Source organism: Centruroides vittatus, unplaced genomic scaffold (genome assembly GCF_030686945.1).
Source record: "Centruroides vittatus isolate TY-2023 unplaced genomic scaffold, ASM3068694v2 contig_1059, whole genome shotgun sequence".
In the NCBI taxonomy this organism is placed as follows: Eukaryota; Metazoa; Arthropoda; class Arachnida; order Scorpiones; family Buthidae; genus Centruroides; species Centruroides vittatus.
Genome location: NW_027120685.1, coordinates 217,174 through 233,922, shown reverse-complemented (window position 1 = coordinate 233,922; position 16,749 = coordinate 217,174). Strand labels below are relative to the sequence as shown.

Genomic DNA, 16,749 nt, shown 5'->3' with positions numbered 1-16,749 from the left:
TCCTCCGAAATAAACTGTCTGGCAACTCTACGTATGACTGTAATGTTAAAATTTTGCTAAATTTTTTGTAATTCAAAATAGATATACAATAAAAATAAATAAAAATAAAACAATTGAAATATTCTGAAAATATTTACTATCATTTACATCAACTTTGGAATTTAAAAACAAAGATTAGAATGTAAATAAAACAGCTCTGTGAAACAAGACTTCAGTTAGAATTAATATCAAATTAAAGATTAAACTCGATATTTGAGCTGAAAAAATATTCAGTTGTTTCATAAGATTAATGTTATTAGTACATCTACTAACAGTAGTTTTTCTTTCTGTATTATTTGATAGAAATGTAAACATTTTATGAAATTAATTTCAGAATTTATAAATTTATGAAGTGCATAAGTTTTGGCTAGAATATATTTATATATAAATTCAAACTAAATAAAATGTATAAAGAACTATCCATATGAATAAACAGTTTCTACAAGTCTATCTTTACTATTTACTTTACTGTTTATCTTCAAATATTTTTAAATTTCAGACCTAATTTTAATACAGTGATTAAGTAAATTAATATTTTTAATAATAAATTTCACAATTATGTTTTCAAGCTGAAAAGGATGTTCTCTAATATGAGTCATAAAAAGTGATTCATATTACCAGTAAATAGTGGTAATATGAATCATTTTAAGGAATCTCTTTAAAAAATATCTTTTTATTTAAAATATTCAATTCTGATATAATATTTTCTTAATTTTATTTATTTCAAGATTGTCAAATTTCTTTTAAAATTATTCATTAATTAGTTTGCAGGACTCTTCCTATCCTTATGTTAAATTTCAGAATTTTTGTTCTGTTATCCTTAATTATCATCTTTGTTAAACTAGCTGTTAATCACTACTTTTTCAAACTTGGTATAAAATAATTACATAATTAAGAAAATATTTAAGAATTTTCATATTATAATTTAATTTTATAATTCCAGTTGCATTACAAATCTAGATGTATATTAAAATAATTTATTATTAATTTAAAAAAAACTCAAAGATAAGCTATTATTTTATTGCAAACAAAAATATCTTAATTATATTTATCTATAATTATATTTTTATATGTATAACTATCAAATGTAATTTAATTTTTTATTATATAGTTATTAATAGACTAAAAATAAGAATAAATACATTTCAATTCATGAATGTTTACTTTATCAGTTAAAAAAAAAGAATTGAAAAACAAATGAAAATTTGGAGTAATTAATTAAGAGAAAAAGTGTTTTAATCTTTAAGAAAGAGTAAAGTACTTTTGTAAGAAATAAGGTGAATTTAAAAATATTTAAAATAAAAATATTAATTTCCAATATTTATAAATTGAATGAATTAGCTTTATACGAATCTTTGGAAAAGTTTTTCGTACATCTTCAATTTTTGTATAAAATTTTAAGTTTTCTATGTAATCTAAGATTAAACTTAGATTATAATCTTCAACATTTTTCTTATGTAATTTAGCAAAACTAGCTACGTTTTTTTGTACTCAATATATTATTTATTTTATGTGAAAATAAATTTAAAATTACTTTTGAAATTAAGAAAATCAGAATTTCAGAGTTAAAAAAAAAAATTTATTTTACGTTTATTTATTCATACCTTGTCACCATTGGTATCATTGGACATTTTGGAACTGATAAACAGCAGGATGCAGACAATCCTACAGGCATATAGCCACTACAAAAAAATTCATGTCTGAGAATTTCATTGATACCAAGACGATCTGAAGGAACAATTTGAAGCATTTCTCTAATAAGTGATTCAGCAGAGTCAGATACTGTTGACGGAATAGTATATCTGTTGCTAGTTATACGAGAATATGTTTCATTTAAAGTTGATGTTTCAAATGGTGGATGTCCTACTAACATTGCATACCTATATTTAAAAATGTATAGTGTTATTCAGATTTCCAAACTCTAATTGAAAAGTCAAATTATTAAATAATTAACAATGATATTTGCAAACTGTACTGTTTAGAATAAAAGGCTACAATCAATATAATTATTATTGCTTAAAGTTGAAAGCAATTTATAAAAATTACTTTCAACTTTAATGCCTTAACATGTGAAAATAATTTTTGAAAACTCAAACTTGCTATACTGTACTAAATATTTCTGCTGTATTTACAATAAAATTATCAAAAGGGTGCATTTTTATCATTGTTTAAATTTATTTTAAGTAATTATTAAAAATTATTTGCATATTAAAAGAATTTATTACAGATAATTCTAAAATAAAAAAATTATTTTCCTGTCATCAGATTTTTGAAAAATATATTTTTCCAAATCATAATTGCCTATATAAATTTAGGAATTTGTATTAAAACCAAAATTTAAATCATGTAATACACGATTAAATTAAATAAGCATTTAAATAATCAAATATTTAGATATACACTATAAAAGCAACAGTAAATACAGAATAAATATTTAAACATTAAAATATTTATTCTAAATCTTTGGATCAAAATAAAATTTTTCAAATTCATATCAAATTTTTTTATTCCTAATTCAATATTTTTATTCCTGATATCATCAAATGAGAATTTGAAACTAACTTTTGTATTTCTTTTATTCTTCATTTCTAATGAATTTAAGCAGAATTCATATATAAACCGGATGAACGAGTTAGATGTCATCCCTGATTAAAAGGACGTAGCAGTCTACATCCTGTTTCTTAAAAATATATTTTTACTTGATAAAATATATTCATTTCTAATAAAAATTTGGCTTTCATTTTCACAAATAATACTTAATGTCTTTTATAAAATGAAACACATACATTATACAACCCATTGCCCATATATCAGCTTCAAAGCTATGACCTTTCATATTTAATACTTCTGGTGCAATATAATTTGGAGTCCCACACACAGTTCTGAAAATAAAAATAAACTTAATATTAATAATGATAACAAATGATGTAAACATAAGCTACATTAAATGACATTTTCATTACTACATTCCTTTAAATAAACTAACAAAAGAATGAGGGTATATTCTATGTTTTGATAATTATGTAAAATTTACAAAGTTAAGTCACGTCACTTTTTAATAATAAAACAAAATTTTAAAATAATACATTTTTTATGAAGAAAATTAAATTTTTATTTTCAGCATCTTATTTAAACAGTGTAAAATATAAGTATATTGCTTACTTATGTTCAATGTATTTGTAAAGTTAAAAACTTTTTAAAAATCACATAAAAAAAAGCAAAATTTATTGTAAACTGCAAAGTATAATTTTTTTATTGCCACAAATGTAAATTCTCTGACTTAAATTGCATTACAGGAATTCTGCAACTCAAATTTCATTAATTTAAAAAATACATTTCATTTAAATCATCAATCAAAAACCTGTCTTTTATATCAATGTTCAAAATTTAATTTAATTTGGATATTTGATATTTTAAATTAAATATTGAAAATATGTGGAATGTAAAAAGATGACTTACTGAATTAGAAAAGTTTTTTTTTATTGATTAATTTTTATTTATTAGTTGTTTCTAATAGGATTACATTAATTTTTACAGTAATTTATAATAATGCAATTAAGTATTATTTATTTATATTTTGCTTAAAATATAAATAGTTTGTAGTCATTTCAACAATTTTATATATTTTTAAGTAAGTTTCATGGTTCCATATATTTTTTATTAATAAGTCTGACAGCAAATAACATTAGAATTTTATTTAAATTTTAAAATTCATCACAGATTGATTTATAATAAGATAGACAATTGTATTTTACTGAGAAATAGAATAGGATGTAAATGTTCTATACTGGATCTTAAAGTCTGATAAAATCAGGAATCTCTGAAGTTTGTCATAAGATGAAATTTACATATGTATAATTGTTTTGTTACTACTATTTTGGCATCATTTGCAATCATGTGTTACATTTATAAGTTTTGATCTGTTCAAAATGATTATACTAAAGATATTCAAGTCTAAAACATTTTAATGAGATTAAGATAATTAAAAACAAAAAAAAACATTTTGTAATGATAAATTTAATTCTATCACATAATAATTAAAATTTCATCATCAATTGTTAAAATATAAAATGAAGTAGAAATTTAATTAAATTTACATTTTATTATTTCCATCTATTCCCACTCTTGCAGCCAATCCAAAATCTCCAATTTTCATTTCCATATCTTCTGATAAAAACATATTTCCAAGTTTCAAATCCCTATGAATTACACCTTGACTATGGATATATTGAACACCTTCTGCTAATTGATGCATGTAATAACGTACTTCTGGTTCAGTCAGCACCTTTCGATTTTTTAAAACATGGACTAACGACTGAAAAGAATATATTAGAAATTTAATAAAACCTTTAATATCAAAAGCTTAAATGTAAACAATAACCGCCAAATTGTTTAAGATAAATGTAGATCAGGAAATTTGAAAGCAACTAAACTTTATGCTGTATTATAACATTTGATAAGAGTTTAAATAACCAATACAATATAGACTTGATCAATATTGAATCTTCCAATTGAACTGAATTTTTCAATGAACAGATTTTCTGATCATCATCATCTAACTCAAGCAATTTATTCCTTACATAAATTATACATATCTGTTTTAATAAGTATTTTATATATAGAAAATTTAGGAAACTATATAAATATAACATAAGTTAACAGTCCAAATTTAACAAGACAATTGAAGAAAAACAAATTTTGTAAGATCTGATAATTATCCTTTTAAAAAGTAAAAAATAACTTGCTGTTACTTTTCTTAGAAAAGTAAAAACAAAAAAACTAATATTGACCAGTTAATAATCATTTATTTACTATATATTTTTAATGTTTTCCACAAAAACTATAAATTGATTAAATATATATAAATCTATAACCACTAGAGGCATTTATAAATCAATACTGTATACAGTATAAACATTAATTAATACTTTAGAACTTTATTCCCTTAAGTTTTTAGTAGTAAATGTAATTGCAAATGAAAAGTTTCTTTGGTTTGTTCACACTTTCTAAAAAACGAAAAAATTTTTCCTTTTCTTGAAATCATCAATAAAAATAAATTAATTATGTAAAATTCTAACAGAACTTCTTGGAGAAAAAGAAAGCAAGTTTTTGTATTGAATCAATCTTTTTCTTTATCACCTTTTTAAAAACTAGCTTTTTATTTTTATTTTTTTATTGTTGAATGAGGCTTGAGTGTTTTTTTAATTAAAAATCAATTTTCCAATTTAACTTCCATAAAGAAAAAAAAATCAAAAGAAAACTTATATGATTGAAAGGAAGGAGGAGGAAAAAAAAAATCCTCAAAATGACAATTGTTCAATCCTATTTCTCCTGGTCAAGTTCAGTCAGATTTCAATTCCTGCAATACCAATTTCATTTTTCTAAAAACAAATCTCTAAACTGCTTTTATCCTTTATAAATAGCACTTCTTAAAAAAAATTCAATAAATGTTGAAAATCTAAAATAAACTGTTTAAAAATATTTGAAAGAATTTAAAAATTTTTAGGCTATTACTAAATTTTTTTTTATTTTCACCACTTAAAATAAATGCAGTTTTTACACTCTTTGTTAGGTAAGTTTTATGTTTTCATTTAGAACTGTTGTAATATTTTATTATTAAAATAATAATGATGATATTATATACCAGTATTAATATATTTTAATATGTATTATCATCACTAATTATTATAAAATCAAAATATATTACAAGATTCTAATTAATTTTCATTTCTGTTTATTAAAGAATAAAGTTAAACAACTTTTTTTTGTCTCATTCTAATTTAATAATGCTATTATATTCTGGCAATAGAAAATGAACTAAATCATAATTTAAAATAAAATAATAATGTTTTGATAAATATTGTCTAAAATTTGGAACATTCTTCTTTTTATATAAATAAATTTAAATTATATTATTCAAAATATTTTAAAATAAAAATAATGTTCAATTTATTTCTTTATGTAAAAATTATTGCTGAATATAATGTAGGCTATAATAAGTCTTACTGAGAAAGTATAAAGAAAAATTGATACTGTATTGAGTAATACAAAAATTGAAAAATGTTTCATTATAAATGTATTTTGTAATAAGTTGCTAGCGTGTATAATACTAGCAAGTTATGAGCTGTTATATTTAATTCATAATTATACAACTTATTACAGTTACATTTAATACAACTATTAAAGTAACAGAATAGCTTATGATGTTAATAAAAATATAGATTTTAATATGAACTGTAGTTAAAATTGCTTGCCAAATAAAGATTTTTCATATCTGAAAGTTGTTATTAAATAAAATACTGTATAACCAGAATTGGAAGGAAAGATAATATTTTCTAATGAAGCACTTTTATCTGAATCAGAAAAATACCACATCAGATATAATTATTATAATTAATAAGTTTCATTCTAATTATAATTGACTTTTCCAAAACAAAATTTGTTTTCTATTACATTTAATTCAGTGGTTTCCAATCTTATACAAATATATCAAATAATGGTTTTTTTTTAAACATATTTTTCCTTGTTCGATATATGCAAATTAACAATCGATTGTTGTATTTGTATATTAGGCATAGACTGCATCTAAAAATTTAAAATCAGATACCAAGACAATATCAAACACATCGACCAGCCGAAACACAACAAAACGGCAAAAGTAGGACAAGGATCATCACGTGCTTCACCAATCGTTACAGTTCGTTAAACCATCACACGACGTCTTTCTAATCAATGAACTCACTCAACAGGAGAAACTAGGTATTTCGTCGTATTAAGCTAGTGTCTCTCATGCGTGATTTCGCGGAACATCATAAAGTAACCTAAATAAAAGTGAGAACAGCGCAAAAGTTCACAATATGGCGTGAATATTTTTCAACAATATCTAATAATACAGGCAGCAGCGCGTAAGATTTGCTCCATCTTTTATTTGATTACTTCGTCTTTTAAGTAACATTTATTATGTTTGTGTTAATTGCTTATTACAAAGCTGCCTCGTTGGTAAAGATAGTAACACGAGTAGCCTCCTGTACTTCAAAGAGGAACGTAGCGGGCATTCCTCTTGAACGAGGATTTAATTTCCTAAATACTTTACACTTACATAAATTTCTCAACGATTCTAAAATATCTGGTTTCTGGAGGTTCTTTATTTAAAGCCTGCAGTCTTGACAGTATTATTGTTATAAATTCAGCAGGTACACAATTTTCTAGTATATATAACAGCCGGGAAAGTATGGCGATCGGTCAAAAAATGGGGATCATTTTTACATCTTTGGACTCCAGAAATGTTGACAAATGCAAAAACTCGGGGGTAATTTCTGTATGGATGTTAGCGTGTGTGTGGGGAGGGGGTTGTTCGCACTCTGAAGCTTAATAACTACTGTGCTTTTTGTCGAAAATTTCTGTAATTTTTCAGGGAAGTTTGTTTATTGGGTAGATTGTTCCTATTAAATTTTGGTGGTTAAAGGTCGACTTAATGACGATTTTACTTGCATTCGCAACTTTTTATAAAACCTATCCCTGCCCTGAAATTTAAGCCTTTTTCCGTATTATAATAATTAAAAATATGTTTTTAATAATAAAATATCATCACAGATGACGCTACACGCAATTTTAATTGTTGTCGGGAAAGTTAGGCAACTCGTTGCTAATTTTTTTCTTTTTGTTTAATTTAAAATTGACCAAGAGGAAAATGAAAAATTAAGTTGTAAAAATGAAGATATTGGTTTGAGTATTTAAAATTATATATATATATATACAGTAGAGAGTCGAAAATCGGCATCAATTGGGGACTGGGGTTGTTCAGATTAGGGATTTGTTCCGATTACGGTCTATGTACGAAAAAATATATTAACCTGTCCGATGTTCAAATTTTTCTCCGTTGCGTGTCGCTTCGTGTTGAATTTTCGTCGATTTTAAGCCTAACGAAAATTTTTATAATAATCATCGAGGCTATCGTATCGTTAAAAATTCTTTCTTTATTTTGTACAAACAAAATAAATATATTGAAGAATATAAAAACATGAAAATTATACTTTAGAAGTAAATTTAGTATCAAAAACGTTCGATTCAGCACGACACAGTCCGACTGAAAATCGTGCCGATTATCGGGCGATTCCGATTACCAGGGTGCCGATTTTCGACTCTCTACTGTATATACATACACACACACACATTGTAAATTATTATCGTGGGAGAGAAGAGAAAAACAAAGCAATCTTGTGGCTTGTTAAATTGGACCCCTCATAAAATCATTTACTGCTGTTTTCATGCCATTTGTAATTAAACAAATAAATAAGTAAACAGTTATGTTCGCTACGCCACTGGAGGATGACCACCCAGTGGCGTAGCGAACATAACTGGCGCCCGACACTTTATTGGCGCCCTCCTCCCCTCCAGAAACACAGTTTGTCTTGGAGACCATTTTGGCGCCCCTCTGCGAGTGGAGCCCGGTGCATGATACACCCCCTTGCACCCCCTCGCTACGCCACTGACCACACACATTCGGTTCAGCGCGAACGTAAAAAGTTTCGCGATCGCATTTCTGATTGGTCGAAACCTGGATCCCAAAAAACATTTAAATAGGGGAGAAGATCGGAGAAAAAGATGCGGAGGACAAGGCACGGAGCTGTAGCATTTGGATCTCGAAACTTGGCAAGCTCGCTGAGGATAGGGAGAGAGGTTACACTCCTCCAGAAAGAAGGCTCAGATTCCGATGAGGTCTGAAATCGGACGAAAAGTGCGGACACGGTCCAGAAATTATCGAGAAGACATCCGATCCCCGATTATTCTAGTCTATCCTTAATCGTTAGTGTGTCAATCGGTACAGTGTAATGCCGGGTTAAGCTGTGTATACTAAATCGAGTTGAGTGTGGAGGTGTATTTCCTACGAACTTCAGTACATTTCGAACATCTCGAGCCCTGCTTACTCAGGAAATCTGCTTGAAGAGACAGAATAGAGATAAATTTTCATATATTCTTTAGATTTCTTAATTTTACTATATTACGTAAAACCACGACTTTAACTTTATTTTACATAAATACTTTCCATAATTCTAGAGAGAAATCTATTATTTTCTTTATTAATAATTCCTACTGTCATTTTTTCTGAAACAATGCAAGCTCTGACGATACAGTGATGATAGTGCTGTTTTTAAACAATAAATTAGTGTAGAAAGTTTTAATTTAGAGAGGTTTCGTTTGTTTAGATAATATTCAATTAGTTCAGTAACTACAGTCAACCCTCTATATAACGAAGTCACTAAATCCTGAAAAAAATTCGCTATAGGGAAATTTCGTTATACAGAAATTAACTTTTTTGGTAAATAAAGAATTATTTTAATGTAATTTGAATTAATATAAACATAATATAAAAATGTCGTTTTAATTTCAGCCTAAGTCAGTTTACATTTGTGTGTTAAAATATCGCCCTCCCTCCCTTCCAGTGTGGGCGTCATTTATTGACAGCCCCATATTAATAGTTCTTCAAATCCAACTGGACGATAAAGTAAAATCTCACTAACCTCAAAAATTAGTCCAGCAGCTGTCAAAATTATCACCTTTTTAACGTTTTCGACATTCGTTAATTGTAAATCGTGTATCTGTCAACAAGGGCATTTGGACCTAATCTGTTAATATATCCCCCTTCTTTACAAACTATAGCCATGTGGGAGGAATTTACTACATGATGATTTTAAAAGCTAACGACCGGTATTTCTCACACCTGGGCTCCCATTTTAAGAAGGGTTTACAGATTGATATCTGAAATTGAACCTAAATTCGAACTCCACCCAGAAGAAGTAATCGACTTGCAATGATCGATGATCCTTACAAATTAAAAAAAGTAGTGATCCATGGGGCAGGAGACAAGTTGGCATTCGTCAAAACAGACAACTAATGTCACGTAGTCATCGGGGCGAATCAAATGCGGAGAGGACACTGTCTACCATGAATTATAGCACGGCATAGTCTATCGTCCTGTTGGAATTACTGCCATGGCAAAACGATGTGAAGGGTGTATATAGGTGTATATATATATATATATATAAATGAATCAACCCACCTGTGGTAGAGTGTATAAAACCCCCGAACGTGGGTTCGTGCCTCGTCAACGGGCTGGCCACGTGTTTTCAGAATTTCTTTAGGTTAGTAACACCTAAATAGGGGCCAGCTTCCCATGAAAGACGACCCAGGAGGCACCCCCTTCGGCAGATTGCCCATGTGTCGCGTTGCCATATACGAATAAAAGAAAAAATAATGAATCAAAGTTATTGGAATAAATTTGAGTAATGCAAAAAGTAAGTTATAAAATCTTAGCCAGGTATCTGAAATAGAAGCGATAGATTGTTATAAGGACTAAAGAGAAAGATTGTCCACTTCCATTGCGTATTGCTTGAGAGGAAGAAGAAAGAGAGGGGAAAAAAAAAGATCAAATACGTCCATGGTCTTTGAACAATAGAGTTAAATCGACACTTCACAATAACTACAATCATCTATCAAATTCAGAAATAAAATAAATTGATTACTTTCTAACAATTTCTGAATTCACAAAACAAAGGGGCTTTTGAGAACGTTAACTTTTAGAGAAAAATTCAAACGTGTTATTTTTTGTTCAATTAATTCAGCAACTAAACAAATACAGTATTGTTAAGTCTAATGATACCTGTTGGTAAAATAGCAGCAAGAACGACGATAGGCAGAGAGCGAAAGTGAAATTACCAAAGTTCGTGTCTCTGGTAATACTATTTGTAGACGTTTGATGACAATAGATTTTCACGATGTTCAAATAGAAAAAAGCAAAATCCTGAAAAAAACTGCAAGAATAAAATATAATTCTAACACTTTAAGCTCTTATTTAAAATTGTATGGTATGTCAGAAGTCAATGCGTTCGAATTTCCATAGATAATGCGTACATTTTCAGATGGTCTGCTGCAATAGAGACATTCGTCAATGAAAAAACGTCGTAATGTCAATACTGCACTATTTCCTTCCTGAAATTAAAGCGTTAGAATTTATTGGAGATAAATATGTATCCAAAAATAAAATTCAAGTATGAAAAAAAAAACGTTTTAAATAGGGAAATTATTCTATTTTAGTTTCAGAATAGGACAGTATCCAAGTGAATAACTGCCTGATCAATGATTTTCTTTTTTGCTATCAAAAACGTATGAATGGATTACTAAGTTTTTGTTGAATTCTTAAAGTATTCACTAAATGTGCAAGAGGAAGAATAACGCAATGAGTTACAACCTGTTGGTATTGTAAAAAACGATATTTTATGAAACTAACTCGATATGTTTTTATTTCAATAAGAAAAATATCCCAAGAACTCGACAAATGCAGTGAAAATCTTGTTTCATTTTTCAACTTTTCATCTTCTCGAATAAACTTTTTTATATCTGACAAATCGCCTATTAAAAGTAAAGAAAGAAATCGCCTGCTTTCTGCCGATGAAAAATAATATTTCTGTGAAAAATTCCGTCACGAATTCAATTTTTATGAGGGAAAAACTACCATATTAAACACACACTTCAAATGCCTTTCGAATGCCAACATTATTAACATTATTTTTATTTATTTAATTATTATTTAAAGATATTTATCAAATTTCTCGGTCTACTGTATGTTTTCGTAGCTTGTGGATTCACATTTGGAAATACAGGTTTGAATGCGGCTTTGTATTTATTCTACCGCCAAAAATTTAATTAAAAAAATTTACTTGAAAATGAAATAATCGAATCTTAAAATTTTATAAACGGTAACATTTTCTTATAACCAAGAATGGCTGAAAAGTTACGTGAGAAGTAATCCACGTAGGTTTAGTTTAAATGCCTCACTTGTGGTGGCAGCAAGCCAATAACACACTACTTTCCAGATTTATCATGTGTTTAACGAGTTCAGAAAACTTCCAGCAATAATATTTACGTCTGTTGCTTACCACTTCTCCAAATAAATCATACCACCATGATTTTCTTTAAATATATAACAGTCATGTTTAATTTCTTCGATTGTGCGTACTCTATTGTTTTCAAATAATATTTCGTCTTATATGAATTAAAAATATTGTTATTTAATTTTTATTTAAAAAAGAGTAAATAAATAAGGTTTTCCATGCCGAATCAACTGTTAATTTTCTCGTAGATTTAAAATAAATTCGATTCAAATATTAAGAAGAAAGGCGTTTGTGCCGGCACAAAGGAAATTTCCAAAGACGACGAGAAGAATTTACGTGGCGTGTGTTAATTACATTTTTCCACCCCAGCTGGCGCTGTATGCTGCAGGCCTTGGACAATACTTCCATCGCCTACCTTGTAGAATTATCTTTCCTTTCAACGAGATTCGTAAAGGAACAGGGCAATTACCTTTATAGAAAAAATAAACCTTACAAAAACAAAGCTTCCAGTTTCTATTTCGAGCCACTCGCTTCATTATTGCGGTGCAGTGGATAAATTAAATCGATATAAACATTATTTTATATAAAAAAAGAAATATACACTGACCTTCCTCGAACAATACTCGAGAATTATGTAAACATTTTCTTTATCCTCGAAGAAGTGGTGAAATTGGACGACATTTTTGTGAAGAAGCTTGCGATGAAGATCAATTTCACGTAGAATCTAAAAATGAAAACATTGAAAACTTTTTTTATTATTAAATTCTGAAGAAGTCTTTTAATATAAAGATTAAAATAAACATTTAAAGTAAATAGAAAAATTCTCGGCAATACATCTAAGTTCTGTTTTAAATTGATTTCTAATTCTGGAATGCCCGGAGAAGAATGAGATGAAATCCTTGCTTTGTTTATAAGAAACCGTTTATTCACAGTCAATTAAAACTAATGCTTTTCTGTGTAATAAATGACAAGCATAAATATCTAATGCTACTTTAAGAAAGAAAATTGATACGTCTTTTGTACTCCGAATAGTGAGATTAGAGTGTAAAATCCGGTTACATTTGAGAAACATTCGCATTAAGATACACTTGATTTAAGTAAAAGAATTGAAGTTTCATTTGATTAGTTTTTGTTTACATTCCAGCTGCCATGGGATATATTCTAACGTGACTTAAGTGTGACTGAATCACACCCGTTTCGGTAACGTTACTTCACAAACCGGTCTTTTCTGCTTGGAGCAAAGGACCTGCAAACCCACTCCTTTCACTATTAACTCGTCCTTCGCCGACTATATCGTTCAATGCTGCTAGGTTAATAATCTTTTCATCCAGTACTACTACGTAAACAATGTAATGCCCGGTTACTTTACTATAATTGTGTTGAGCAGATGTAAAGAATCATTAACTTTCGCGATGACTCCTTTCAAGATTGTGTCGTTAACTTCTTTAAAAGACCTCTCGTAAATTAATCTTATTTTAATTTTTACGAGGAAATTCTGTCGTTACAAAAAAGATTAATGGTAAGAAAAATATACAAAAATTTTGTTTTAATTTTATAAATTAATTCATTCTCCATTTAACCTTACCTTTTCTTTTTGGTGAGGTTTAGTGAGCCGACTTTTAGGAATGATTTTTCCAGCATATACTTTATTTGTAGTCAGATCGGTTAGTTCATGGACCTTTGCAAAACCACCCTAAAAAAAATAAAGATTTCTTTAAGTAATTAAGGGAAAATTAAGTTATTTAAGTGGAAAAATATTTAATAAATTTAATGAGTGTAACACAAAAAAAAATCTCTTTATAATTAGAAACGAATGGTGATATTCAAATCTTTATTCTATTTAGGTTTTGCTTTTCTTACTTTGGGTGGACATTTATATATACTGTTTTAAATTTTGGGTGGTATTTGTTTCATAACAAGTTAGTCAGTATATAATTAATTCATAAAAACCTTGTTTTCATCATTTTAAAAATAAAAATATGGTGTTTACAAGCGCGAACACGTTGGTAATTCCTATAAAAAAAAATCCGAAAATTGTTTTAAATGAACAAAAATGAGGACAAAAATCAAATATTTGCTTAATCTAATGATTTATATACGAGTTAATTGAACATAAGATGGCACAATTTAATAGTGGATACAAAACAAAAGAAAAAAAGAAAGATTAAAATGTGAGGTATTGCAGATGCAGCTTAAGTTAATAGGGACGAATCGAAGATAAAATGGAAAATTCAACAATAAGAACATCCAATAATATTGAAATTTGTTAGTTGATAACTTGTTAGTATGAAAAGAATTCGCAGAAAATAAAAATTTAACAGCTAAATCCGGAAAATTTAACGGCAAAGTAGCGAAACAGGAATTCGAAATTCGATCGAAACAAGAGAAAGTTCAATAAGTACTAGAGTAAAATGAGGGAAGAAAAAGAAAATTCAACAGCTAGGAGAAACTTTTATGTTATTAAATTTGTAGTTCGGTATTATATGATTGATTCGAAACTATGATTAAAGTTATCCTGATAGGGGATATTCCGGAATGACAAGGAAATAAAATACAGTTCGATAACAAAAGGAAAAGACGAAGCAATCCTAAGAAACTCTTATAAATTCCCATCCAATCTAAACTACTAACAGATTATAAATGAAAATATTTATTAAAGTAGGATCATAATCCAAAATAAACTTCCTTCATACTATCATAAAGATCGAAAAATCAACTTTAAATCATGTGCAAGTGAATTAACGTCTGGAATGCCAATACGTTAGTGACATGTCGACGCCACTACCTGATGGAGTTACATGACGAGGACACGGTCCGTGGCGCCGAGTGGAGATTCTCCGTTTGGCGCCCGACCACGGCTCCAACGTGACGCCCATTGCCGACTTCTATACCAATGCCATTATCGGTACCACAATCTGATATAATTAAGAAATTATTTCATTTCTCGTGTCATTTTCCACACTTGTCCTAACGACGATTCTAGCTTTTTACAACGACTTATACTCTGTCTGTAATATATTTATAAGTTGTTTATAATAGGATCGATGCGTCTACTTAAGCATTAAAGTATAAAGAAGTAAGGACGTGACCTTTTCAACCCTGTCTTAATAAAGAACGGCTTATCTGACTCTTTGAAAGGAATTTAACTAGGATGTCTCGTTAGCATGCAAGCACAAATCTATCTAAATTTCAATTCGTATCTAGAAAAAGACAAAAACGGGATAAGCCAAGTTACGATCGAAAAATGTATAGGCTTACATTTTATAATTTCAGTTGACCACCCATGAATTTCCTTTGAAATTCAAATAAGACAAAAATATTCCGATTTTAACACACGGTAATATTAGCCTAGACGTGTTGAAATAATTACTATAGACATATATATCTGAAAAAATTTTTCATTTTTCCAAGTCAGATTTGGAACTTTTCTGTGATTCAAACATGAAATCTCGTATATATATATTTACTAGAACTCTCGTATATTTACACACAAAACTTTTATTTAGGTTTCTGCACCTTCCTGTGGTGATAATGCCCGTAAAGAGGACGAGTCGATCGATGATTATCGATAAGAAATACATTTTTTAATATAATTTGAAAGTTTATTTAGAAGAAAATTTTATTCTCCCCCTTTTCTTTAAATTATAGAAGAAAAATTTCTTCTTTAATAAAGAAAAAATAGTTATGGATCTGAAAATCTATAATGTTTTATTACTTAAAATAATCATTTTAATGGTTTTTAAATTTAATTGAAATGTTTTAAATTTAAGTTAACCAGTCTAAAATGTTGAGAAAAAACATTTAACAATATTTAGTTTCAAGAGTTTTATAACGTTAATTAAAGTGGATAATTTGCAATTAAAATATTTTATAAATATTAAATACGTATAGATAAATACGCGGCTTTATAATATCTACATTTTTATACAACAAGTAGTGTAGGTTATATAACAGAAAAAAGATCTTTATAAGCTTACAAATTGAAGTTAAACCTTTACTGAATTATTAAATAGAGAATTTTTATTTTATCTTAACAGAATTTAAACTTAATGTGATATTAAATTTTCTGTTAAAATCAATTTATTAAATGTAAAATAATACAAAAATCGTGTCAAGTAGTTTGCTCTAACGCGTTTAAAGTATCGATAGTTAACATAATTTGGCTAGTGGATTAGAGAATTGCATGTAAATTGATAACACCATAAATCGACGAATATATTTTTAAATTAAAATCCACACACGATTATTCTTTTTAAAATGTATTACAATTTAAGGCGATGATCATTATAAAGTTTACCTACAAAACCAGGAGGAGAGTCAAAGATTTTAGATTACACGAAATAAATTTTAAGTAAACATAATATATTCTAGATTAATTAAAATCACCATATCATCAAATAGATCGAACTTCTAATTTTTGAAATTTAATTTAGCCTATAACTTAACACGATCTTAAAGTGTGCATTAGCCTAATTACACTTAACTATACATATGTGAAGGAAGGAAGAGGAGGGGAAAAAAAAAAAAAAGATTTTTATTATATTAAATTTAAAAGAAAGGGAATTTTAAAAGTGAATGTTAGAAGTTCTATCGGTGAACGCCTAGCTGTTATCAGAATGCTAAATCGCATTAATGTAGCCCTGCGGCTGTCGGCCCATCTGCACTATTACTATTAAAATCATGTAGCGGAACGAATTGGCTACATCCAAATGCTTCCGTTGTATGTAGCATGCAATCGAGCACAAAAGCCTTTAAATAGAAGCCTTACAGCAGGTATTTATTAGTAATAACTCGAACAGAGTACAAATAAAACGCCTTC

At 28.0% G+C, this 16,749-nt stretch overlaps 1 protein-coding gene across 1 annotated transcript in view; it reads right to left on the bottom strand.

Annotated features, from left to right (window-relative positions):
* LOC136972815 (serine/threonine-protein kinase PLK2-like) overlaps positions 1-16,749 on the bottom strand; it is a 68,186-nt gene that overhangs the window by 18,060 nt on the left and 33,377 nt on the right. The window contains exons 3-7 of the mRNA XM_067267456.1: positions 13,516-13,623; positions 12,538-12,654; positions 4,137-4,354; positions 2,826-2,921; positions 1,644-1,919 (exon numbers count right to left, since the gene is read on the bottom strand). Coding sequence (XP_067123557.1) covers positions 1,644-1,919; positions 2,826-2,921; positions 4,137-4,354; positions 12,538-12,654; positions 13,516-13,623 — 815 coding nt within the window. The remainder of the gene's footprint in view (positions 1-1,643; positions 1,920-2,825; positions 2,922-4,136; positions 4,355-12,537; positions 12,655-13,515; positions 13,624-16,749) is intronic.